Source organism: Amphiprion ocellaris, chromosome 12 (genome assembly GCF_022539595.1).
Source record: "Amphiprion ocellaris isolate individual 3 ecotype Okinawa chromosome 12, ASM2253959v1, whole genome shotgun sequence".
NCBI lineage: Eukaryota > Metazoa > Chordata > Actinopteri > Pomacentridae > Amphiprion > Amphiprion ocellaris.
In genome coordinates, this window is record NC_072777.1 from 7,393,266 (window position 1) to 7,420,979 (window position 27,714).

General features: G+C 38.0%; 1 protein-coding gene across 1 annotated transcript in view; it reads left to right on the top strand.

Annotated features, from left to right (window-relative positions):
• The window catches only part of pex7 (peroxisomal biogenesis factor 7), a 76,918-nt gene that overhangs the window by 21,961 nt on the left and 27,243 nt on the right, over positions 1–27,714 (top strand). The window contains exons 7-9 of the mRNA XM_035950635.2: positions 10,381–10,487; positions 11,568–11,681; positions 15,059–15,114. Coding sequence (XP_035806528.2) covers positions 10,381–10,487; positions 11,568–11,681; positions 15,059–15,114 — 277 coding nt within the window. The remainder of the gene's footprint in view (positions 1–10,380; positions 10,488–11,567; positions 11,682–15,058; positions 15,115–27,714) is intronic.

A 27,714-nucleotide genomic window follows, 5' to 3' on the forward strand; every position in this document is an offset into this window, starting at 1 on the left:
AACACTGCTCCTATTATTAGGTTCCTGACCTCCTCCTCCTGTAAAACTCACGTAGTGCATTTATGTTCTCTTGATAGTTCATTATCTTCTCTGTTCACAGTTAAAATAGGGATAAAAATTGGTTTCATGTTTGTGAATATTGCTTTGTATAAATTGAGTGTTTCATCCCGTAAGCTTCATGTATGTTACATGACTTTGCCCCCTGTAGTTTTTCTTTTCCTTTGAAGCACTCCAGTGTTAAAAGCTTCAACATAAATGAAATTTGACATAACATAATTGTCATTACTTGCGGTAAGTCCTCTGGGTATTTTACATAAGAACATGAAAAGCCTATAGGCTGAAAACACTCAGTAGGCCACTAGAGACAGCGGGCCTTACAAAAGTCTAGTTTTTTTTACTTGGAAAAACTGTCACTAAGTAAAGCATGACATGTCCAATACTTAGCATGAAGTGATGTGATGGGTCTTAAAGATGGATGGATGATAATGAGCTGTCAAACACTGCTTGCTAGTATTAGTGCACAGTGGAAAATTGCTCCCTTATCTCCATGTGGAGGCTTCCCCTCTGGTGGCATTTAGCGGGTTAGCTTGAGAGGCTACTGCCAGTTGAGACTTTGAAGAGGGAGAAAAGTGAGAAACCGAGAGAGAGAGAAAGACGGAGATATGGGGAAAGCAGAGGGCAGATGGCGTCTCATTCTGATAAGCTTATCGGGGTTTCCCATGCTCTTCATTGCCCTTCTTCCTCACATCTTCTCATGTTCCTCCTCCCGTCATCCCTCTCTTCTTTACACTCACCCAATTTGGTTCAGGGCCACACAAGATCCTCCACCTCCAGTATCAGCGGGAGTCTGTGTCGGTTTGTGTGTTTGTTTGTGAGTCACACTTCAATCTGCCCTCCAGATCTCCTCCAGTGTCATTTATGGTGTCCGTTAGAGTTGCTCTCAGCTCTGCAACAGATTAGAGCTTCAGTAAACAACAGCAACACTCTTTCCAGTTTTATTCCCCAAATCATCCACATGCTTATATTTCCAACTCTATTTAAGTGTTTATCCTCCATATTGCTGAGTTTCAGTTAATTAAGATCATGTATTATTGATCACATTTATTTTCAGTTGTGTTTCTCTTTGCGTTTTGGATTTGGTTACAAGTTGGTAAAATACCTTGATTCGAGAATCTCATACCCTGTTGGCACTGATAACTGCAGGGGTCTTGTATGTTTCCACAGTGTTTGGCAGTAGATGGCGCTGCTTTCTGAATCATGCAACTTTTCAATAGCAAAGCTCTTGTAATGATTAAGTTATAGTACATCTGAAGCAACGAGGACAACAGTGCTTTGAAATAAAATCTGCAGACACCAGCTAGCAGCTTTTCAACAGCTAACTAGTAGCTGTCTGTGTTTTTTGCTGTCTGTAGGTAGCAGAAAAATAAAATAAAACTTAAATGAATAAATGTAGCTTCTCATGAAGTTTTGTGCAACTGCTAGCTTAGCTCCCTACTCTTTTCAAGTTGCTTGCTCAACACTGTGTTTACACCTAGCCACATGTCTTTGCTGGCCAGATCACAAATATGATTGCGTTTGTCTTGGTTTTCTAGGGTAACATGCAAAACAGAAGTAGTGTAACTTTTGTCCTATAGCAGTTTTCCTATAAAAACAGATCAGCTTGCTAGCTACCATAACTTAGTCAGAGAGAAACTGATGGTTGGTCAAAGGTACAAATTCAGTGTCAGACTTCATCAATGTTGGACTCATCATAAGCATTATCCATTGAAATTAACAGATTTTGTTTTGTAGTTTTGTTTTGCACCAAGCAGCAACTTCCAGGTCTGAACAATAAACCCAACACGGAAGTGCCAAAAAATACAGTTCCTTGATTGGCCACTTGAGGCTCCAACAGAGAAAAAATCCCCATAATTAAAATGAGTGACAGGTGGGTTCTGACATAGGACAGTTCACGGCCCAGAGATGTTTGCATGGCCGCCTCAGCTCCACTGTCGCTCCACCTCTTTGCTCATTTTTGGATCAGCCCTGAGTTAGAAGGAGTCAAATACTGTAAAGAAAGCCATGTTTGGATAATTTATCTGTCCTTATATGCAGTCATTGATTGGAGCACAACTCCATCTGATTCCAAACTGGTGAACTGGGATTTTTTTTGAGTCTCTCAAGTTCATGTTGCAGGGCTGACCAAAATTATTTGAAGCTTCGACCTGTGCCATAGTAATCAATGTCCACATCAATATTCCATTTTTTTTTAGTTGAATATGCATTGCCACTGAAATCCTGAAAAGGCCTTGAAAAAGAAGTGGTAATCCACCGTTATTCATTATGCGTCAACATTAATTCCTTTGAGGTTTTCTCAGACAAGGACATTTAATGTTAATACTTCACAATTCGCAGTGATGCTGGGACAGTGGCATCTGAACATGTGAGAGGCTTGCAAAAGGCTGAAAAAGTCAGTTCATGATCTGGAATAGCTTCAGAATTTCAAAGATGCCCCCCAAAATTTGAGGGCCAGATATAAATCTACAAAATGTTTGATGGATGACGTGAAAACTACCTCCATATGATGTAAGTATGATTTTAGGATATCAACTATGGCTAAAAGTCAAGTTGTTATAGATTCAAATCCTCAGAAAAGATATTTTGGACAGCCCTTCGTTGTAGCATCTAGTGCACATCTGTCTGTCATTTGCCTTCTCTCTCCTTTTCCTACTTTCTGTCACCATTCACAGAATTCGATGCAAACAAGCTGAGCTGCAATGAAATGTAATCTCATAATAAAAAGCCCAATGTCTTTCGTCTGCATATAATTCCTCAGCTTGCTTCTGTTTCACGATGTTGCTGCTCTGCCAGCTTGCCTTAATGGAGAACACGATCAAGCTGTATGCGTGCCTGTTTGCAGGCCTGTGATACTGTAGCAGTGGTATTATAGATAAGCTCTGGAGGTGGCCGATCACAGCTCCATCAACCAATGAAAACAATCATGTAAATCTTCGCGTATGCAGCTCTGTGGCTTTCCATTTGAACCCTTTTGCTACAGTCACCCACACAGTCGCTGTGATCATATTCAGTCTTGACTCTGGAAATTTAGTGAAACGAGAAAAATGTTTTTTAAATGCAAATAGCAATGCACTTAGAGAGAAGAGGGTCCCCCCCCCACTCCCCCCACCAGAGAAGGATTAGCTGGAAGAGATGTCATCAGCAACAAGAGCTAGTCTGACATTCAACTAGGATTCAGAAGGTTTTCTGTGAACCACAGGAACTTCTGCAGGGACCTTTTACAGAACCTGAATTCAACGCTTGCTTGAACATATGCCATTTTTGAATAGCACTTCTAAATAATGTTAAGCACAGTTATTTGGTGCAGTTTATTGATGCAATGTAGCCCATAACCATCTAACCATTTAATAACTTTTGATCACCCATGACTGGTGTATATCCTGGCCAAATTTCAGCTCTGTTAGGGTTACGCTGTTTGAGTTTATAGCTTTTAAAAAATGTCCAAAAATGACACAAAATTGTCCAAAATATGACTCATAATTCAAAATGGCCGACTTCCTGTTGGGTTTTGGGTAATGATGCAAGAGGCTTTTTTGTGCATCTCACGCGTTTTCATGTATGTTTAGCGTGTCAAAAATGCATTTTTCCCATCCAACGTAGAAAGTAAAATAATAATTCCTTGCATTCTCATTTTATTATTACAAAGCTTTTATATATATTTTGTATTTTGCACCTTACCTTCCGTTGCACTTGTTGCAATGACAATAAAGTGAATCTGAATCTGAATCTGAATTCCAACAGTATTGTCAGAATTGATTGCTTCTCATGCTAGGAAGAACTAGTGTTTTACTGGTAAAAGGAAAACATTTAGTCCTCATCAGTGTTGTATAGCAATGTGTAAGGGATTGTAGTTTAATATTGTGAGGGGCTTCATATGACTCTACAGTTGGTTTATGTTGGAGATAGATAGAGATATCACTGTTTACTGTAAAATAATGAAAAAGAACATTAAAAAAATAGCATTTGACCTTTACAGATATTTACAGTTATTCTCAATAGAAATGGGGAAAAAAAAGAAAGAAAATATGCAGCGCAATGGAATAGTACAAGTGACCGCACAGGCATATGCTTGTGGTTCTGAATCAGTCATTTCAAAACTGACAAGGAATTGCAAAAGAGGAGGTGGAGATGGGAAAAGAATTTCACGGTAAAATAACCTTAGCATCAGTCCAAAGACAGATTGATTGAAGGTTGTGAAAATATCTGAAAAATCACTCAGAAAATTCTTGGGCTGCATTTGCATCTGTGTCACTTCATTTGGGTGATCTGCCAGGACTGACAGGGAGATGAGAAAAAAATTGAAAATGTTTATGGCAGTAATATAAAAAAGCAATCATTCGTAAATGGTTAAAGGCCACCTGCAGCACAAAACTGACTCAAAATTACTGAAGAGATATAGAAAGATTACATTTTATGTTAACATTTAGAAAAACTTTTAAAATTACAAAATAGAAAAAGTAGAATATATTTCTATTTGGAAAAGGAGTGCAGCAGGCAGTTTTAGAGTTAGACTGTAAGACTTAGATGCCACAACAGCATAGTTACAGGTCTAGTCCCCATCAGGATTGTGTAGGTGGATACAGTACATTGTTATTATTTTACAATAGGACTGCATGGTATTGGGAAAAACATACAATGCAATATTATTCTTATTTTGCAATGTAAAAAAACTTTCCTTGAAAGTGAACCTTTCTTGAATGGATTAGCATCAAAAATAGTATTTTGCTTTAGATGATATTTGATGGTATTCCTGCCAGTGTACAGATGTTTGCGCCAGAATCAGACTATTTACCTGAATTCAGTGCATTGTCTGGAAGCAAAGTTTAAATTTGCCTACCCAAATTGGTTCATTTGCTGAAAATCTGCTCATCAGTAGACACTAAAATGTACTTACTTTCCCTGAACGCCTCATGCAGACAGGTATATGACCAAAAATTACTTTTGAAAGTTGAAAATAAAGTAAGATTTACCCCATTTAAAACCACGTAGTTTCATCCACAAGCTGTTTCCATGAGCAGAGTTTTCTATTGGGGAAACATTTTAACATCAATGTTACAGTCGATCATGTTGATTTAATTGTGGGAAGCCATAATCTTGATCATGATCATGATTGCTAAATTGCTCATTTTGCTGTGCAGATGTGGAGCCTGCATGTCGGAAATCTCTATCTGGTAAAAAAAAAAAAAAAAAAAAAAAAAAGAAAGCAAAAAAGCTCAGGGTGTCCAAGATTCATTGAATTGGAGTAAATCATGTTCAGTCATACAGTCTTCTTGTAGCTAGAGCAAATTTTCTTTTTCTATCAAGCCACGGAGATAACAAAGCACAGATTTGTGTTACGAAGTTTTATTTCCATGTTGTGGAGACATTTGTAATTAATTATAACTTGTACTTGTTCAAAAATAGCAGCTCAAATGTGGTGCAGATGTTATGGCGTTAATGCGACTGAGATAATTATGAATATCAGACGCATAACTATGCAGCAACTTTACATCCAAGTAGTGTCTGCAATGTACCAACAGCTGTCTGCCACGATCCCACAGAACAAACACTATACAGCAGGTGAGCGAACTAGTGGATAATCCAAATGCTGCCACAGTCTTGGACAGTGTCCCTGCTTACCTCAGTGAACACTCGGCCAACACGGGAGGGTCGCCAGCTGATTTAATTCACCTGGACCTTCCAGGTTGTAAATGCTGGCTCATGTGCTCACTGTGTTTCTCTCTTCCATCCAACTGGCATCAGTCTTCTTTATGCACCTTCAACAGTTTCACAGCCCACATGACAGACATCCATTCTCTGCTTTTGTTGCTGACATGCTGACTTTCACACTGCATTGTCGTTCTGTGGTAACTTTCGCTTGATTTACCTAAATGTCTTGCATGGACATTGTTTTGTTCTTTGAGCCAGATTGGGACAATGTTTGGCAATTGTGATGCCAAGACATTAAAATATACCTGATGGAGATGCCATGAGTATAGTAATATGCAATCGATTACTGTTACATTTACTTACCCAGCAATGGTCCAAAGAGGAAGTACAACACAAGATGCAATGTGGAAAACATTCACATGAACAAAAGTGAAACAATAAAAATACATAACTTTAATTACAACTTCGTTTACCAGGTACTTATAATATTGTATTGACCAGAGCGTCTTCCCCAAGGTGATACATCTGATGCTGTTTTTGCACTTGTGTTTGCACAGGTGATGTTGTGTAGCGTTTCGTGTAGCCATTCCATCTTTGTTGAGATTAATTTTTGCAGTCTAGCAGTGTGATAACAGCACCTTAGCATCAAACAGCTACTACAAGGATTAGCATAGTTAGCAACAAACAAATCAAAAATCACAAAACGACTGAAATCATGTTTTTAAAAAACTGTAATCTTCTTGACATGTCAGGATTTTTTTCACTGGCATCAGGTGTGTGTGTGTGTGTGTGTGTGTGTTGAACAACAGCACAATCTAAAAGTTGTAACTTATCAGTAAGGAGCTTAAAAGTGGCTGGATGTGGAAGAGTTGTGTGTTTGCTGAACCTGCTGATACAGCAGAGATACAGCAAGTGTAATAGAGCGAGACCCTTTTACACAAGTCAGAAGCTAATGCACTGCAGAGCAAACACACACACACCTACACACACACACACACATACACACACACCTACACACACACACACACACACACCTACACACACACACACACACACACCCCTACACACACACCTACACACACACACACACACACACACACACACACACACATACACTTGTCCTCGTACATTTACATGCAGAGCCAGATGCTCTTTGCTGCTGTTGCTGCAAATAACACAATGTTAAAGTGTTTTGCTGCTGTAAATGGCGACACACACACCCCCGCTCATACACTATCAAACACACACACACTCAGTTTAGCTGGCATGTTTCCTAGTTCGCGAAGCCAGAGGAGTTTCCACACATAGCTGAGAGTGTCTGAATGGGACCAGAGAGGAAGAGGAGGGTTGACAGTGAGGGAAAAACGGCGTGAAGGGTTAAAACAGTTCTAAAGGAATCGATAAAGAGTGGGAGGATGTGATCTGGAAGAGACTGATGCTAAGAGGGAGGTTTTCATCCATCGTTGGGATTAAAAGGAAGTGCAGGGAGCGAAGAGGATGAGGAGGAAATGGCGAGTGGGAGGAGAGGAAGCATGTTGATGGGAGGAGAGGATTAAATTGCTGGTCAGCAAACATGAGGTGAAGCCAGGAAGAAGCTCCCTCGCTGTACTCTTTAATCTCTTCCCACAGTCAGGAGCTCATTATTCAAATTCTGTGGACAACAAGTTCAGATTCAGATATTTCCCGGCCTGTCTGGCTCTCCCGTTCGCCTCCAAGGGACTTTAGGTGGCGTTGTTTCTGAAAAGCCAGTCGCCTAATCCTATTAAGTAAATTTATTTAGTTTATAGCTCTCAGATGGTGGCCCCAACTTTTATCCCCATTCCTTGTTCTTTGGGTCACGTAAACATCATTAAAAAGTTCCAATAAAGCCCCGAGCTTTGCCAAAACAAAATGTTTTCACTGTAACTTCTGCTCCCTGGTGGAAAGCAATACGATCCAGTTGCAGGCACATGTGGGTAAAACCAAAATGCAGCACAGAGATAAACCTTTTCTTAATGAAGAAGTCAAGCTTGATTGGTTCAATATTATATTGGTGCTTTCATAGAAGCCAACATGAAGGTCATGATATTGTGTTGAAAATGTCTAACCAAAGTTTGGTTCCCCTATTGGTCGAAATTTATTTTGTGCTGCTCTTCACTAGGATTTCTTGAGAGGGATTTCTAATATTAATCTATGCATAAATTAAATACTAAGACACAAATACTTAATGGTATAAAAACACTGTCACATACTGGAGGCTGAATTTTATTCCAATAATTCCTTTTTTAGACCAGAATTTTTTAGGTTTTAAAAATGTTTTAGTCATGGTTTTGTCTGGCAGCTTCATTGGACATTTAAATCACACACTTCACATATGCTTTGTTGTATTTTACTTCTATGAATGCATCAACTTTTCCCCCTTGACTCATTGCGAAATTTCCCTTTTACGATTTTTGAGTTTTTGGTGGTTCTGCCATATATAGATGGATGATATAAAGAGAAATACAAAAATTGCGTGTAGCTAGGTGCGAGGCCACCTATTGGTTTGCTGTGGAACCTAGTGTTACATTGTATCATCAGTAATGTCTACTTCGTTTGGAGCCTAGACCTTCGAAACAAGGAGTGTAAGGAAATATGCTCTGCTGCATCTGACCAACGACACACCAGCTTCCTGGAAACAGATGAGTCCACGCAAGGAGAAACTTTAGCTGCATTGGATTAGGCCTTGGTGATAAAACAATAGCACTATGTATTGAAGATAGACCTTTCATTGATAGCAAGAAAATTGTTTCTTAAAATGTTTTTTAGTTTTACTGTATTAAATTAAACCACCATGAAAGCACATAGCAAAGATCCGGTCAGGCTGCATGAACAAACTTCAAGTGTGTTCCCTCTCTGACTCATTAACAGACTTTCATACCTTCATAATGGAGCCCCTTTGCCTCCATTCGCTCTCCTAAATTCAAAGTACAGTGGTTAAATTAAAATATACAGTTTTCTCCTAGTCTTATTTAATAATTCATTAAACACTATCAATAATTATCAGTATTGATTGAAATGACACATTTAATCACGCTAGATTTTTTCAGCTCTGGAGTCCAGCTCTAATTTAGATGCATCAGACTTACAGAAATACTCCATGACAGCATCCAGTGAGGGTCTTCTTTGTGTTATCTTCTGAACCATAAACTCAGTAGAACTGTACGTCAGGAGAAAAATCACTGCTTGCTCTTTATACCACTTTTGAAAAATGACTCATTGAAAATAATTTTTGAAAGGGAGTCTGTTGGAGTACTGCGAGTTACTTATTTTTTTTTTTTTTGCCTCAGTTGGTGGTGTTGTACTTTGACATACACCGACTTTAGCCTCAAGCTGTGGCGGTTGTTGCTTATTTTTAACTCTGTTTTTTTACTACTCAAATTGCAAATTTGCACGAAAACAGGTGGATGAAAATGAGCCGTCTGCTGGCAGGTTTTGCGCCTTCAGTTTAAAGCATAGTGAGGCCTTCAGTGCAGAAACTGCAGAGTTTGAATAAACCTCTGAGAACCTGCTGGCTGTGAAATGACTGAAGAGGAGGAGGAAGAGGGAGGAGTGTAAAGGTTCTGCTTGATGATTGTCGCAGTCTGTTGGCAGACCCTCAACCTCTGCCCAGAAACACACACGCATTTCTACTTCCAGCTTTGTGAGGACTGGCATAATACATCTCCAGTCCATGCCGCTAAATTCCTAACCTGAACCCTGAAACAATTCTGAATCCAATAACATCGCTTTGAGGGTGAGGAGAGCCAAATTATCCTCATGTTCCACAAATGTCCTCAAGTTCTTATAATGGGCACACTGTTGGGTTGATAACATAATAAAGTGGTCCCTGAAATGAGTACCATGGTTCACAAGAGGCTACGTTCTACTGACACAATCACACTGAAACAAAACTTGAGCTCACAACACTAGCAGCTGTACTCCCCTCAATTAACCTCTGTTTCTTTCTCCACCTTCCTCCACTTATGTTTCTCTGTATATCTTCTCTCTTGCTGTCTTCTTCTGCCTGTCTGACTCTTCATGTCTGTCTGCAGCAGTTCATTTCACATCATAGCTGCACAGTTGGGATGTCAGAAGCAACACTTGAGTTGTGGAAGTCAGGTGTATATTAGATTTGAGACCAAGATTTACCAAATATTAAAGCAGTTGCTTGTGCATAAGATAACCTTGACTATGAGGTGACCCCCATCACCCACCACCCTGCATTTCAGACATCTATCTTGAGAATAGGACACTTTAATAGTCCTCCTGTTCGGAAATGTTTTCCCGAGACCCCATTAATTCAAGGAGAAGATGTTCCTCATCACTGAAGACTTTTTCCCCATATATGTGAAACATAATATGCAGTATTATGTGAAATCCACACAATATATTTTATCCATCAGTCACACACTCTTTATCTCCTGTCAGGCACTTAAAGTGTTGAATTTTTTTCCTCATTTTTAAAATCTAAGTAGGATCCAATCCAAAATGTGGTCAAGCTGAACGGAATCTGATAGTGGAAGAACACCTCTGCAGTTTGATGCTCTATTAATCAAGTCTTATTTAGCAGTTAAAGTGCCAGTGAGCAGTTCAATGCAGCTGCTCACAGGCCACCAGTATAAGATGTAGATGTGCTGAGCATGCTGGATAAACCTCTGCTGCTTCTGCTCTCAGGTGACGGGACACTCAGAGTTTGGGATGTGAAGAGCGCAGTGTGCCGATTGGCCATCCCAGCACACAAGGCTGAAATCCTCAGCTGTGATTGGTGCAAATATGACCAGGTACCTGCCAAACTTCAGCTGCCTTTATTTTGTTTTTACCCTCAACAAATCAAGTTTATGTTGGAACCAAGAGCAGTTTAAGCATTAATAAATGTATAGGAGGAGCACATAACTGAAAATTTGTTTAGGCAATTTCATGTCAGTTGAAAATTTATTTCGGCAAGAATACTCATGTTTAAATTGCATTTATGTTGCCTTATTTTAATTTAAGCTACAGTCTAGTTAGCAGAATTTTCAGCTTTATTTATTTAGTTTTTTAACTTTATCTGACATGATAAATTTATTTTTTTAATAGAACGTAATGCAGAAAAAGATCCATCCATTTCCTGTACACCGTTTAATCCTCATTAGGGTTGCATGGAGATTGGAGTCTATATATCTCCATAGAGGTACAGAGGAACATTTCCAGCAACCATCACTCCTGTGTTCTAATGCTACATTGTGTTAGCTAATGGTGTTGAAAGGCTCATTGATGATTAGAAAACCCTTGTGCAGTTATGTTAGCACATGAATAAAAGTGTGAGTTTTCATGGAAGACATGAAATTTCCTGGGTGACCCCAAACTTTTGAACAGTAATGTATAAAATAAAGACTATAAGGAAAGAATATAATAAAATATCTGTAAAGAATATGAGAATATATTGATATTGAAATTTTTACTCCGTATAAAATGGTATCAGTATCAGCCCCAAAAATCTGTTGCTGGTTGGGCTCTAAAAAACATTTTATACCTAATATTGTTTAAAAAAACAAACATTTAAAAATGATGCTGGAGTTTGGTTGGATTTGATTAATTCTTGATAAAACTGCAGGAATTTGGCGATGATTTGGAGTAAAAAACTTTTTACCATGAGTCATATGGTTTAAAATGCAATTAAGCAGTGTTTTCTTAAATAAAAATATATTTCACAAACTCTGTTCGATACATTATTTCTGGATTTAGAGAAATGTCTTTATTTTAAATGAGTTTCAGCACCTTTATTGAATATTAGACACATTTTCATAAGCAATTGTGAACATATAACTGCATTTACTTTAACAGTTGTAAGTCTATAATGGTGAATTGTTGTCTGTCTTCAGAATATTGTGGTCACAGGCTCCGTAGACTGCACAGTATGTGTGTGGGACCTGAGGAACATCAGACAGCCTGTCAATCAAATGCTTGGACACGCCTATGCCATCCGCAGAGTCAAGGTACGCATATCTAAACCTCTGTCTTTGTGAGGACCCTCAGTGACAGAACACCTTACTTTACTCTGCAACCAAACATAAACCTGATTCTAACCTGAAACCAAGTCTGAACCTTTAAACTGCCCTTTGTAAGTCTGACCCAAGTCTGAACCAGACAGAAAGGTCCAAGTACACACAGCTTGGTTTCTGTTCCCTACCAGATGCTTTGTCATATGTCTTGTAACAACGTGTTCTCAGCACTAAGAGCCAGTGCGTGTTTCTCTGCTGGGTGTGTTTCTTTGTGTGTGCGTGTGTGTTGACAGAGATGCAGTGTGAGGCCTGACAGCATCAAAACACCCACTTAAATGGACCTAATAGGAACACACACACACACTGACGCTGAGAACACACAGCTGCAGAGGAGTCCCCAAACACAACCCTTTTACTCAGATTAGTCACCATACGCGTCACTTCACACACATACAGACGTCATGAATGCACACAGATTTACACACACAAAGACATCCACACGTTCACAGGATGTTATATTTCCTAGAGACTAAACATAACCTCATCTACAACTTGGCTCAACTGACCCTCAGCATAAAATTCATTAAGTTACATTTTGGAGACTTGTCCCCAAAAGACAGGTGTTCCCCAAAGAAAATGATTCATGTGCCCAAAACATGAGGACACAGCTACGCAAAAACACACAACTGCAAATAGAAACTAAACTATCCAGCAGCTCAGACACAGTTTTTCAGGACAGGTGTCACCAATCGATCGAGAGGACTCACTCAAGAACTGTTTGTCAGCGTTTGCAAATCTGTCAGCTTGTATTGATTGACTGGAAAAAGCAGAAATGAGGTGACCAGCAGCCTGACAGAAAAGAGATTAAAAAAACTGATAAACAGGGACGAGCTGAAACTCTCTGTCCAGCTGTCATGAATTTGAAAGGCACAGCTCATTGTGTTTTTAAACAAAACTGGGTGAAAGTGTTTGTGGATATTAAAAATCTTGAATTTTCAGTATATCAAAGTGATACAGCAGCGTAAACTATCTACTTTATTGTACAGTATTTCCTTAATCAGTCCTTTATCTACATGACTGGTTAACTTTGATCTCACAGCAAAGCTTGTAAATCTGTCAAACAAATGACTTTGACCTTCTGTGCTTACTGTAGTTATGTAATTTTCCTGCACAGTGAATGGTTCTGATCTACTTTTCACCTCCAAATTAGAATATCCTCGCCAAATTGGCTTAGATAATTTGAATAAACTAAATTTAAAGATTGTTAGACTGATGAGGAATAATGTTGCTGATGTCAGTTTTTAAGTTGGTGCTGATAATTTTATCTTAGCCAACACGAATGATAAAAAAAAAGCTATAAAAAAGATGTGACCAGGCAGTACAAGTAAAGGAAACCTAAGTTTATGAGATGTGAAGAATATTTTTGTACATTCTCTCACTACCTAGCATCTCTGTCAATGATAGCGTCGCAGGAGACCCTGATAACTGATCTCGCCTGGGTTATCAGACATGGCTGGTAGACTTTAAATTTACAGTAGAGCAGCGTTAAACACTGGAGGTGTGGTGTAACGTACAGTGCCTTGGTGAAAAGCCCAATCTGGCCTGATTGATAATCTGGTCCGATGAAAGCGAGATAACTGGTTAAGTATCGCAGATCTATGAGTATAGGAATGCAGAATTACCAGAAGCATCTCCAATTAGGAAACAATGGTGGACTGCGAGGAACCTGTTTAGTCTTTGAGTTTGTGCTAAAGTAGCTGCTAGGATGACATTATGCATATCTCTTACATAGTAAGGAAGAGAAGTAACTAAATAAAAGTGTGGAATTACGACGAGGCATTTCAGATTGCTAATGAGCAGAGTTTTCTGTGGGAGAGCATGACTCTTTTTGGTGTGGACTTTGGGCTGTGTGACTCTGCAGACTTTTTACATTCACAAAAAATAGCTGTATATCACATTCAAGGAGACAAAACTGAATTTGAGCCGTTTAAAACCATAGCTCTAGCCTCAAATATCCAATATTAATCAGGCTAATGATCAATGATAAAGTCATTCTGCAGAGCAAATTAAAAAAACATCTTTCTATGTTTATCGAATCATGATACTTTAAACATTTTTAGAACAGAAACAGATACAAAAGAGGGGTTCACAACTTCGAGGAAATGCACAGAAACTAAAATCTGTGTTGAAGCTACTGTTCCAGTGTTTATCAGAAAATGCAGCTGTGCATCTTGATAAGTTTGTGCTGCATATTCACATCTTCTGAGTTGTTATATTTGTTGTTTTTACTTCAGCAACAAATGACTTTGGCAATGACGCAGCTATGAATTGAAATGAAGGACAGAAAAAAAGCTGCAGTCGAGAGAAAGGTGCTAAATGAGGAAGAGACTCCTGATAAGAAAGGTGAAACTGTCAGAAGCAGAGAGGGGGAACAAATGAGCGAATAAATTAATTTGAGAGTGCTTAGCCGACAGTCAGTGAAATGTCTCTCTGTGGACTCTTTCAGGATCTCTGCCTCTGCACAGTTGTGTAACTGCTGAGCAGAAAAAAGCTGGAAACTCTGCTCGACCTGCCTGAAGCCATTTTTTACTTTGATGGGGAAAAAGTCACGTTTTTTTTTAAGCATTCACGGCTTTTTTAGAAGAAGAGGGACAAGCTCCAGCTCAACAGGGGACTTTAGTACAACATCAAAAAAGCTCAGACAGATGAAAATGTATTATTCAGCAGGTCCCTGAGGATCTCAAAGAAATGTCATTTTTCTGTTTAACAGAACAAACTGTAAACAGAACTGCAGGTCTTCTGCTTTGTGAAGGATGACAGCTGTGTCCTGTCAGTTACAAATATTTCTCTGTACTGTTTTGTTTACCCTTTTATAAAACCACACATGGGTAGTTATTCTTAGATATTAGAGACAGACATTTATACATTTTTATCATTATTAAATATAAGTTTAGCATATTTACCTCATAATAGCTACGTACATGAATCTTTGTTGTTGTTAAAACTGAAGGAGGCAAACAAACATTGAGGGGTTCTTATACTTGTGTTTTTTTTCCCTGATTCAAGTTATTAAATTGTACACAAACACACACATATAGTCAAACCTAAAAGTACAAAAAATGCAATCAAAACACAAAAAGACAGGAGAAGAATCTGTATTTATATTAGAGGATCAATACATGTATTGAACTGTCAGAGAAAGCAGATTTTCTTGGGATTGACAGCTTCAGATTAAGGGTTAATGTGATGTTATCTATTTCTCTTTGATTTAGATTTTGCAACACTGATAAAATTACTTGAAATTTGGAAACATTCAACAAAATATGAGTTATCATTTTCCTCATTGTGAATTGCTTTTATTCCTCCTGCAGTTCTCTCCGTTCAGTAAGACGGTGTTGGCGTCCTGCTCATATGACTTCACTGTCAGGTAAGATCAGCTCTGCCTCTTTTCACGTGTTTCTAAAATAAAAAAATTATTTATTTTTTGAATCAGTTTGTGTGAACTTTGTTAAATTTAAGATTTTAAAATGGACTTGGGCTTGTTGGTGAATGTCGCTATAAAACACCAGGAGACAAAAAGCAAATGTGTCTAGCTCATTTTGTATTAATGATCCATAGAAATGAAAGAGGCTGCACGAGTTCAAATTTAATGTATCTGCACAAAGAAATGTAGAGTAAACACTGGAAAGGAAGCACAAGCTGTGGCTGAGACTGAGACACTACAGCTGTTTATTTGATGAACTTCTGCAGGGATTCACTCTTCTGAAAGTTTTGAATTGTTTGGTCGTCACATTGCTTCACTTACATGCCTGCATACTGGTGTTAACATGTTTGGAGAGTAGCACAGTTAATTCTGACTTCTGCCATTTTCAGATGCAATTTAAAATGCACGCTGAACTAATACATACAGTTGAAAGCAAAGCAGCTCTTCTGGAAAAGTGAAAATCAATGATCAGGTTTAAAACACGGAGACAGGACTGTAGTTGGTATTTAAACTGCACAAGCACCAGTGATTTCACGTAAAAACAGTAAGTCATAGCTACAGCAAATATTTCTGGACTGGGGGCGTGAAATTACCCACATTTGTTCACCAGGCAGGACTAGAATTAAACACCAGCACTGATAACATTGAAATCTCCCCACATCCTCTGCAGAAATATGTCTAGTCTGAATGTGGCTTCATGCATGTGATCTCGTATTCAGCTTTGGCTCTTTAAAAGAAACTTTTCCAGAGGTTAAAAAATCTGAAGCGTATGGATAGAGTGGTATTTCTGCTCCTTCTCTTTCAATTACCAACCAAAGTGGATGGATGGTGTCGTCATCCAAGAATAATGAGTAAGGACATAGCGATAAGGTGTGCTAAAGTTAACTGGTGTGTGAGATGAGGAGAGAGAGACACAAACAAGATGGAGACAAGATGAGCAGTTCCTTTATTGAGCTGCAGAGACCAAGTTCATAAAATCTAGAATTTCAAGGTAGACCGCCTCTGTGTTTCTTACGAGAATATCGTGCTTCTTAATCGTGTCGCCTCTTTCTCTTTTCTCTCCATCTGCTTGGGTGGTAGTATTCATGAGTTTCTGCAGCCTAAGGTTTAACATGAAGTCTGCTCTGATGAACTGCTGACGAGTCCACTTTTCTGCCTGTCTGTCAGTCTCGGGTTCAAATGATGAATAAAGGGATCTATAGATAATATCTATAGATATAGATAGTATAGATAGTCCGGCCTTTACCAGCTTAATAGTCAATTAATCATCATCAGAAAATTAATCCAGAATTATTTTGACAGTCGATTAGTCATTTCAGTCGTGGAGCAGTTGAAAAAAACTGACATTATAAACTGAATATGTTTTTGGACAGTTGATTTGACAAAGCATGATTATGGTTGTTTTATAATCATTTTAAATTTGTGTTTTGTCAGTGAAACAATCTAGTTATTTCCCACTTTTCCACCCTGGAGGTCACTGTACTGGGACCAGGATATATCTGTAAATAAAATGGATGAAATATTGTTGTATTTACTATAATTTTAGTAGAGTTGTAGTTCAGTAATTTTAAAAATAGGTTCAATGATATCAGTGTCCCTAACTCATTGTAATAAGACTGGTATTTACTCAGCTGACAGATCAGGGAGAATTTTGTAATTCCCCCATGTGTCTGTGATCCATAGGTTGTTCATTTTTACTGCATAAAGAAAGTAAACTTGTTTCAGTCAGAGTCAGATTAGATTTGTCTGCCAGAACCCTGGAGAGCTTTAGAAGGGCAGAGAGGAAAAACCCTATTAGGCTGTTAAAACCTAAACAGCCAAATATTACATAGAAAAATAAAAAGCTCACCATTTAGTGAGAGATTTAGCACTGTTATTGGCTTCATTATAATATCGCTTTACAACTAATTTGTCATTGCGTGGGAAAAATTGCTACGGGAATGTACATCCAGCCTGTTTGGAAATCTTGTTTTTATGACAGACATAAAGAAGAAACCTGCATCATAAAGTTGTGTGCTGATCGACAGAGTGAATATTTAGCATTAATGTGCAACAGAGACAATAAAACTGTGAATGAAATTAATATTCTAGAAAGGTGGAGCTTCAGTTGAAAACAGCAGATCTGATACCAAATCTGCCAACAATAATCACTCATGTGCACAAAGCACATTACATTAAATAATTATACACCAGATCAGTCATATTATACACATAGAAAATGAAGTACAATTAAAGACCAGTTGCACACAAAATTATTTGACATCGTGGATATATTTTGTCAGTCACTGCAACATTAGAAATGTTAATAATTACCAGTTTTTGACACCCCTACATTTGAAATGTAGTTTCTTCTGTATAGCCCAACTTGGCTTCCTTGTGGTTAAAGCACCACCTAGAGATATTAAAGGTAAAAAAAATCTTATTAGTATGAAGTGTATTAAAAAATCTGTCACAATGTACGTTGTTTCATTCTGAAATAAAACCTATTATCAATGTCTAATATTTTGATTTGGTACATGACTCAATTCAGCTCTTACTATGACTGATGAGACATTAAACAAAAAATTAAAGAATGACTGGCGATCAGCTGAAAGAGAGGTGATGCTGCAATATACAGCAGCCGTTAGATATATGAAATGATCGGAATGAGCTGGAATGCCAAAGGAAAAGAAGGAAGTCTGAAAGATAAATGGAGTAAGAGCTGGTTCAGTGTCAACCTGTGTTTTATTGTTTCATTGATCCAGGCTTTCATTGGCTCAAATACTCCATGCAGAGTACTGCAGAGTATTACATTACATTCTGCCCTGACACAATCTCTCTCTCTCTCTCTCTCTCTCTCTCTCTCTCTCTCTCTCTCTCTCCCCCCGAAATGCACTGATCTTTTTTTTTTTTCATGAAGATGCCTGGAGGCTGTACACAAAGTAAAATGATTGCTGGCATAAAACTAATGCATTGATATGATTCATGGCAATAAATTCTTGGAATCCTTTATTTATGTGAGGGAGATTTGCTGAATACAAATGCTCTGTAACACCTGCTACCTGTTTAATACGGAACAGTTTGAACTTTAGGCTAAGATCTTAGAATCAAACCTCAAGACACAAAGCTGGATTTTTAACCTCAAACCACAGATATCTCCATTAAGTCTACACTTCATCTGATACATAATATAAAAATCTATAAATTTCACAACATGTAGTACTGTGTAAAAAGTGTGCCCAAACTTTCAACCAGACTGATAAAGAGCTACTTCATCCACCAGAAGAACCACTGTCCTGCAGTAGATGGTTTGTACCCCACATAGTCCTGATCTTAACATCACGGAGTCATTCTGGGAGACTGAAACACACTGAATCCACTTAAAAACGAAAAAAATGTTCTCCAACAGCCAGCTCAGAATCAAGACCAAAACTTGTCCACAACTGGTATAAAACCTGTCCAAAATCAAGACTGAAACTAGTCTAAAACCACTTTAAAACAAGTCCAAAACAACCTATAACCATTTCAAAAGCCAGACCAAACTTGCTTAAACCTGCTTATAATATGATAATAATTATTATAATTAAGACCGAAACCAGTCTAAAGCCATTCCAGAGCAACCAGTCCAAAATAAAGACCAATACTAGTCAAAAAGCAGTCCTAATTAGTCGAAAACTAGTCTACGACCATTCCAAAATCTGCCTAAAACCAGTCCAAATTCACCCATTAAACAGTCTTAAACCAATTCAAAATTAAAACCAAATCTAGTCTGAAATCAAGAACAAAATCAAGTCCAAAACCAGTCTAAAACTATTGCAAAATCAAGAAAGAAACAATCTAAAAACATTCCAAATACCAAAACCAGTGTAAAGCTCTTCCAAAATCAAGAGCAAAGCGTATCTAAAACAGCAATGCCACAATCAGTCTAAACCTAGTCCAAAATTAAGACCAATAACAATCAAAAACATGGACTTCAGCAAGACTGAAACCAGTCCAAAGTCTAGACCAAAACCAATATGAAATCAGTCCAAAACCAGTCTGAGGCCGGTCAAAAGTCATGACTAGAACAAATTTTAAACCAGTCCCAAATCACGACCAAAGCCTTTCCAAAAGGAAGACAGAAAACAAGGCCAAAATCAGCCTAAAACCACATTATTCCAAAATCAAAAGGAAAACCAGATAAACTGGAGCTGAAATCCCGGAGGCCATCTAAATGAATGTCTGAAATGACAGAAGATATGGAGACAGACTGAATCCACTGCAGGACTGTGGAAAGTTCTTAAATAAGCTACATAGCTGACCTGCCAATTACATTTAAAGAACCTGTGTACTGAGGAGCATTGCTGTTTAGAAGGGAGCCCACAGCAAATATTTATTCAATTAGTTTTTTTTTTCTATTTTCTTTGGAATGCTTTTAAAACATCCTCACTTCCCTTCTAGTGCCTGAAGCTTCTGCACATCACTGTGCGTGAAAATCAGAGGGTTTCATCAGAAAACCCCCTTCTTCTTTAGGTATTCTTCTGGACTGTACAGATGCTGTATCTTTAATTTAATCTACTCACTCTTCTCCTTAACTCACTTACTGTCCATTCTCGGAACTAATCCTTAATCCATTCATTACTGCTGTGATAACAGGCTTTCAGTGGGTTTACTTCATCTGATGTTATCTTATTAAAACATTGTGGTTGTAGCCAGCAGTACAAATTAACAACTAGCTTTGTGCATGTGTGTGTGCGTCCGTGGCAACGTCACGTATGTTTGTTTTGTGTTGAACAGTCCAAACATACAGTGTGTACGATAATAATCACCTATTCTCAAGTTGCGTCCAGACGGTGATATTATGTGGAGTTTTGTGTCTATATGTCTGTTTTTTTTTTTTAAAGGTGTAAACCCTGTAAGCATTGATTACAAGTGACAACAGGAGGCTTTAATCACCTCATTAACAGGAGATGCATCCTTTACTTTGTACATCATTAGCCTCATCCTCATCTCTCTGCAGCTGCATTGCAGTTTTTAACCTTTGCTGACTGTTAGCGCTTGTAAAAATCTGTATCACTTATCGTATAAAATAGATGGCATTTTTAGGCATCCGTTGTGAATGTTTTGATGCAGGATTGTGTAGTTTAGATACAGATTTATTGTTAGATCATATGTTTTGTATCGTAACTCACCCAGTTAGGATTACCTGCAGTGCTTCAGTTCACAAGCTTTCTTAGACGCAGTTGAAAATCAAAACCAAAACGACTTTAAAACAATTCCAAAAAACAATCTAAAACAATTCCAATACCAGTTTTAAACAAATCCACAATCAAGACCAATACTAATCCAAAATTAACTCAAAAATCTGTTTAAAACCAGTCTAAAAACCAGTCAAAAATGAAGACAAAAGTCCACAAGTATTCTAAAACCAGCACAAAATCAAGACCAAAACTAGTTTAAACCCTGGCCAAAATCAAAATCAAAAGAAGTATGAAGCTAGTTCAAAACTGGTCTATAATCAATGTCAGAACAAGTTCAAAATGACAACAAAACAAGTCCAAAAGTTTTGCAAACCAGTGTGAAAACAGGTGTGAAACCACTTGAAATCAAGTCCAAAATCAAACCAAAACTAGTCCACGACTAATCTACAACCAGTCCAAAATCAAGACTAAAACAAATCTGAAACCAGTCAAAAATGAAGGCCAAAACCTGTCTGAAACCAGTCTAAGACAAGTCAAAATCAAGACCAAAACCAGTCTAAAACCAGTCCAAAACAGTCCAAAATCAAAACCAAAAGCACTCGAAAATGACCGGCCATGCCAACATCATTACAACATCCACCTCTATGCTAGGACTAATTTGATTTCTTCCCAAGACAAATACACTACAGCACGCTGCCAGTTAGCTTAGCGCAGAAACTGGAAACAGGGGAAACAGTGAGCTTGGCTCCATGCAATGTTTACACTTACCAACACCTCTGACACATTATATCTTCAAGTGGAATCTGCACTAAAAATACAGCGTAAGAAGTTTTTTTTTTCAGTTTTACTGGTAAGCTCAGTTAACCTGCTGCTGGCTATAGCTTCATGGGTAACATTCATACATGGCTCTTACCTAAGTTTTCAAGTTTGATAAATCAAATATATGTACATGTCAGAATGTTTAACTATTCCTTGCACCTTGCTATTTTTTAAAAACACAAATTGACATTATTTAGGCTAATAAATTTCTGTATGACTTCATATTATATATAATAAAAAATTGAAGATACCGATATAGAAATCTGACACTTGATCCAATGGATACATAATAATAATAATAATAATAATAAACTTATAGTGAAACCAACCACATATCGGTCAGCCTTAAAATAGAATTGAAGTTTGATATAGTTAGTTCTTTAGTCAAGGCTGCTTGTTAAATTGTACCTGAGCACTACTAAAACATGTTGAAATGCAGTTGTCTGTCATCCAGAGTGTTAAATGTTAAATCTGAGCGGTGTTGCTGTCTTCAGCTCATTACACCTTCTGCTCTGTAAACACACCTGCTTCTGTAGGCCTTCCTGTGTGCTCAGACACTGGTTGAAACACGTACAAACACTAATCTAATCCACCTGCACACACAAAGAACAACACCTGAATGCACTTGGTACACTCATATGTAAATACATCGGCGCACACACTCCTCTATTATATATATTCACATGTGCACATGTGAGTTCGTTTAGTCCTATTTCATCCTGTGTTTCCGCTCACTGCCTCCATCTCTTTCACCCTCCTGCCGGTTTAGTCGTAGTCTTGGGGATCTCAGGTTGGACTGGAGCTTTCAGAAACTCCTGCCGGTTAAACTTGATGACCAACTTTAAGAACTCTGAAAGACTCACTATACACAGACTCCAAATGTCTTGGATCAGGTTTAGATAGATGCAAATGATACAATCGCACATGTATCTCATTAAACTGACAATCTGTAGCAGTATTGTTTTAAAAAACTCACGTCTTACTCTTAAGATTAAGAAAAACAGTCTAAGTTTGCCTTTCTCCCAGGGCTGGGCCCCTAACAGAGGCTAATGATTTAAATCCAAAGATTAATAGACAATGCACTGAGCAGAGCTCAGAGGGAAAATATCTCAGGCATACAGTATATTAGGTACGCAAACTTACTTAGACTCATTAGAAACCATTTAATGCTGCAAATACTGTTTCAAGCAATGTAAATTTTGAACAGGATGGCAGAACAATCACAGCACCATCACTGCTTTTTATGTTCATCTATAAAAGCCTAAATAATCTAAAACTAAATAATGTTTAGTGAACTGCTGGTTCCTCCCAGGGTTTCTGGCTCAGTAACATGATGAAAGGCCAGTGACAACTGTAAGATGTCTGATCTGTAAGATGTTCTTATGTACATCCTCAGTAAGCCAAACAGCTCTTTTGTCTTGGAGAAGTCCTGAGTGGGATTTAAAGAAGGATCAGTCATGTGGCCATGCTCTGCGGTTTTATGTATTATGATGCTTTTGTTGTTTCAGTGTTTTTGTGGGTGTATTTTCTTGTCTTTGTTGTTTCTATGTCTGTTTATATTGTAAATTTTGTGGTCTGTAGAGCTGCAACGGCTCCGAAAACCATCACTTTCCCAGGGTCGACTGATATGGGTTTTTCAATTTTGATACCAATGCCAATTATTGGTAATCAAGAAAGGCCGGTAACTGATATATGGAACCAATATACATTAAATGTAATGTTTTAACAGCATGTGATTGGAGGGAACCTGTTATTAATAAATAAGCTTATTCATCAATAAGGGTGACAATAACTGAATATGTAAAATTGAAACAGGAGAGTTTAAATAAGGACGCTGTCCTCTGTTTAGGTGGGAATGACTGAGTTTGCCTCCTGCACTTCTTCTCTGTTTTCTTAATCTTTCACTGTTCTATCATTTTTATTGCCAACTAAGGTCCATATCGTAAAGCTTTATTGATTATTGTTTCCCAGTCTCTGTTTCAGGGTAATTTGTGGCTGCCTTTTAACTTAGCTGCTAGTCATTAGCGTTGCCACTGTGAGAGTAGCAGATTTCCTGGTTTGCGGCAACGGCTTGCATTTCATATTTAGTTTTTGCAGTCTCTGCTTGATACACATTTCTGAGACCACAGCCAAAGAGAGGAGGCTGCATCAGACCTGAAGTAGCACATTTAATTTGTCAATAACTACTGACTAAAAATACCGACACCAATAATCTGAAAAATGCCAAATATCGGCCACGATGATCAGCCAGGCCGATAATCTGTCCATGCCTACTTTTCAGTTTAGCAATAAAAAAAAGAGAGAAGAAATATTGTCATGACTGTTACTGTCAACTGCTGTTAACATGCTCCTTTCACATAACACACAACTGCTTTTTATCAATGAAACTCTGCACTGACATTTATAGTGACTTAATCCTATTTGCCAAAGTCGAGGTATGCTTTTAGTGTCATTTGTCTGTTGTCACTAACTGTCAGAGGTGGAACAAGTTAGATTTAGGTGCAGATCTAAATCATTTTCTTAAAAATTGCACGATGGAGTGTTGGCCTTGGTGGAGGACTGTGTTTTATAAGTGCCCTTCTAGTATTCTATGCAGATTCCCAGTCATCCAGGTCATGGTAATCTTAGGAGTCTCGGTAAAAAAGCAACTTGACTACTTGTTCAAGTTCTTAAAACTCTCATCCAAGAGGCTTCTTCAGTTCGGAATTGAAGAAGCCATTTGAACGAGGTGTCGTCTTTAAGAACCTAAAGGAGAACCATTTAGATAATCCTTCTACATACTTTAAAACTAACAGCTGCAGTTAAACCACCAATGTTTAAGACCCATCTCAGGAGGGGCAATTTCTTGGTTTATGCTTCATGCTTGTCCCGATACAAATAAGCTAAATTAAAAACTCACTAGCTTAGCAACATCAAGGGTACAGACAACCCATAATGCAACGCTCTCTTTAGAAGACTATGTGGTCTTTCTGCTCAGAAATGGTATGTGAACGCATAATTATCTACTCTTTAGAAGCAAGACTGCTGCCATTATTTCAAACCTAATTTCTAGAAAACGTCATCTTACATCCTGGCCAATAAGGTATTTAAAAGCATATAATAAGTATTTCATTCTCTTTCTGTTTTTTTAAAAAAAACCTCTCTTGTATATTCTATGTTTTCTCCAAGTGTAACCTCTGAAAATGCTGCAGTCAGGTATAAAACCTTTAATAAAGCATTCTTTGTATGTCACTTTTTCATTGTGGAACAACCAGCATTAGTATTTACTTGGAAACTGAGATCATGTTTTCCTTTTTTTAGCGTCTCGTGTTTGTTTAAGATAACACGTTCTGTCGTGCGTGTGTGCTTGTATGACTCTTAACATTAATTTCCTGTTTAAATTTAAACCTCCGGTGACATCAGATCTTTCTCTTTCCATTTCTGTCTTCCTTTCTGTCATCTTGTGTCACTTCATTCCCCCATCTTAATTTTTTCTGCATGCACTCTGTTGTATTTTTCTCAGTCTTTGGCTTGTATTGTTGTCCTTGTAGCCTCTTTTTACTCTTCTCTGCTGTGACTTAATGAGTTTCATAGTAATGCACAAAGCTGACAGGTGAATGGACGGTTCTACTGAATGAAATACAAAAGAAGCTAAATAATTACCTACCATGGAAACTAGGGACAAAAGACTGTGCAAGCCTTATTTATACAAATAACATGGTGTGTTTGTCGAACTGGGACAGTCATCTGGTCCTACATATACCCACACACATTCACGTCATTTCAGTCTGAATCTGAATTACACATGACACTGAATCTGACACATGCTTTTGTAAAAAATATTCCATAGCACAGATCATACTTCCTCTTCCTCACAGTTGATTCTGTTTTAGTTTAGGGCTGCAACTATCTTTTTTTTTTTTTTTTTTTTAATCTGTTGCTTGTTCTTATTCTTGTCTTGTTTTGTCTGACAAAGTGAAACCAAAGTGTTGCTGATGTTGCTTGATGCAATTACAGAATGGGACATTATAGGAGCATTCTAGACATAGTTGAAATGCTGTGAGTGGTGTATTGTTGCACCAGGAAAACATCTGGAGGGTGATGACAGCCAGAGTTACATCTTGTAAATTTCTAGATATTTATAGATGCAGTCTCTGAATATCTTGATTGCACACTTTATAACCACAAGTTACTTATTATATTTATCCAATGAAAATATTGGACATTGAATAGCAAAGTAGCTGTAATGGTAATATTTATTTATCGATTTACACAGGATGCACTCATTTGCAATAAAAATAAAAGTGAGTTTGAAAAACAGTTTTGCATATATTTATCTCGTTTATCTACTGCCCTTAGTTGTGGTTAATAAGCAACTTATTTCACATGTAACTGAAGTGTAGATGTGGGCGTTCACACACCAGGCTGCTGTAGAAACGGGTTATTGGAGAACCTCCTGTCATAACTGATTAACACGTTGAAATGTAGAACATGTATTTTTTACACACACATGATCTAGATACAGACGACTGTGGTTCCATGGGTAATGTGAATGAGTGAATGTGTCATTCTTTTGGATTTATTGGGCTTTGGATCATTGCAGATTACAGTATGGTGTCACAGAGTGGAGATTCTTCCGTCACGGATGATCTTTGACTGAGCACAGACAGCACACGAACGTGGTAACAGTGAAGTTTAGTTTCAGCCCAGTGTCAAATTACTTGTGGAATTTACGTTACTTGTTACAGCTGGTATGACGTGCTGCGTTTTGTCAGCTCAACCACCCAAAAGTGAAAGCTCCAGCTAGACATGCTGCCAGTTTGATGCTCTTTGCTAATGAGGACAGGAGAGTTAAAGCCAGAGGTTACTGTGTTTTTTCAAACTCAGTCAGAATTCAGAATTCCAAAGGGATTTTTTCACATTTATGCACTTTGTGATACACAGCAAAATACTTACTACACTGTCGGCCAAGGTGGAAATATAAGGCTTTGATTGGTTTATTTTCCCTCAATAGGTCTTGACTGACATATTTCTCTACTCATCTACTAATCAGTTATTCAGTGATTTCATCCTTACTTTCAACTGTGGAAAAAAAAAAGAAAATTTTGCTGTGACTTCTGCCATTTCTATTTTTGCAGCTGCATTTTTTACCCAGTGTTGAGATCTAAAAAGCCTACAGTCATTACCGTCACCAGTAAATCACTGCTGTTGCTCATTTTATGAAGCTAATCAAGGCAACAGTGGCTCTTAGCTGCAGGATTATTACTGCTGCCTCTTAATGCACAGAGTGGAGCCTCCGTGACAGAACACATTCATATCAGCTTAGATTTTTTATTGCCACTGCACTTAATTATGTTTCAGACATATTGCACTGCTCTATAGTGATAAATATGTTGGACTGTTTGAGTGAACACATATAGTATATCCCCTTCACTGTGGTAATGCATACTTTACAAAATTACATATGGATATTGGTAAATTTATGTTTTCATTGTTTTTCGTTTTTTTTTACTAATCGCTTCTGTGAGCCACTTAATTCCGACTTTTCCTGGGCATCCTCTGTCCCAACAAAGAAAAAAACACTGTCATGGTAAGATCCTGGGTAGGCTTTATTGCTTGTTGTACAAATTGTGAATGGATGAAGGCAATGAAGACAAATCAATTCGATCAAATCAGCATCACTAGTGGAAAAATATGGATTGATACTTAATGTTTAATAGGAAGAGGACTTCTTGGACTCAGTTTGTCATGCTAAGCTCTGTGTTGTCAGTGTAGGATCAAAATCTCAGCAATCTTCAAATAGACCATAAATATTTTTGTTCATGGTGCTCTTTGGACATTTTTACCTTAAGTTGATATCTGCCTGGACATAAATGACAAATACAGAGAGAGAAAGGGAGATTATGACATGTAATAAAAGCCCTGCTTGCCAGGAGAACTGTTGAAGTTATGTTTGTGTGATAAGCATTGAGTTAGTAGGACGCCACTTCAATCCACCTTTCTAATTATGGAATTAGAGGATAAGCTGTGTGCGTGGAATTGTTTTTGAGCACTGTCAGTCAGATTGTTATATATAGTATGTAGTGAAGGTGAAAGGCCATACTAGAAACTTTTTTTGTGTGCATTAAAGGACATAACCTGATGTTGGAGTCCAAAGTAGTGCCATCCACAGTAACTACACCAATCAGGCATAATATTATGACCACCTGCCTAATATTGTGTTGGTCCCCCTTTTGCTGCCAAAACAGCCCTGATCCGTCGATGCATTGACTCCACTAGAGCCCTGAAGGCGTTCTGTAGTATCTGGCACCAAGATGTTAGCAGCTTTAAATTCTGTAAGTTGCGAGGTGGGGCCTCCATAGATTGCCCTTGTTTGTCCAGCACGTCCCACAGATGCTTGATTGGATAGAGATCTGGGAAATTTCGAGGCCAAGTCAACACCGCAAACTCGTTGTTGTGCTCCTGAAGCCATTCCTGAACCATTTTTGCTTTGTGACACGGCACATTGTCTTGCTGAAAGAGGCTACAGTCATCAGAGAATACCGTTTTCATGAAAGGGTGTAGATGGTCTGCAGCAATGCTTAGG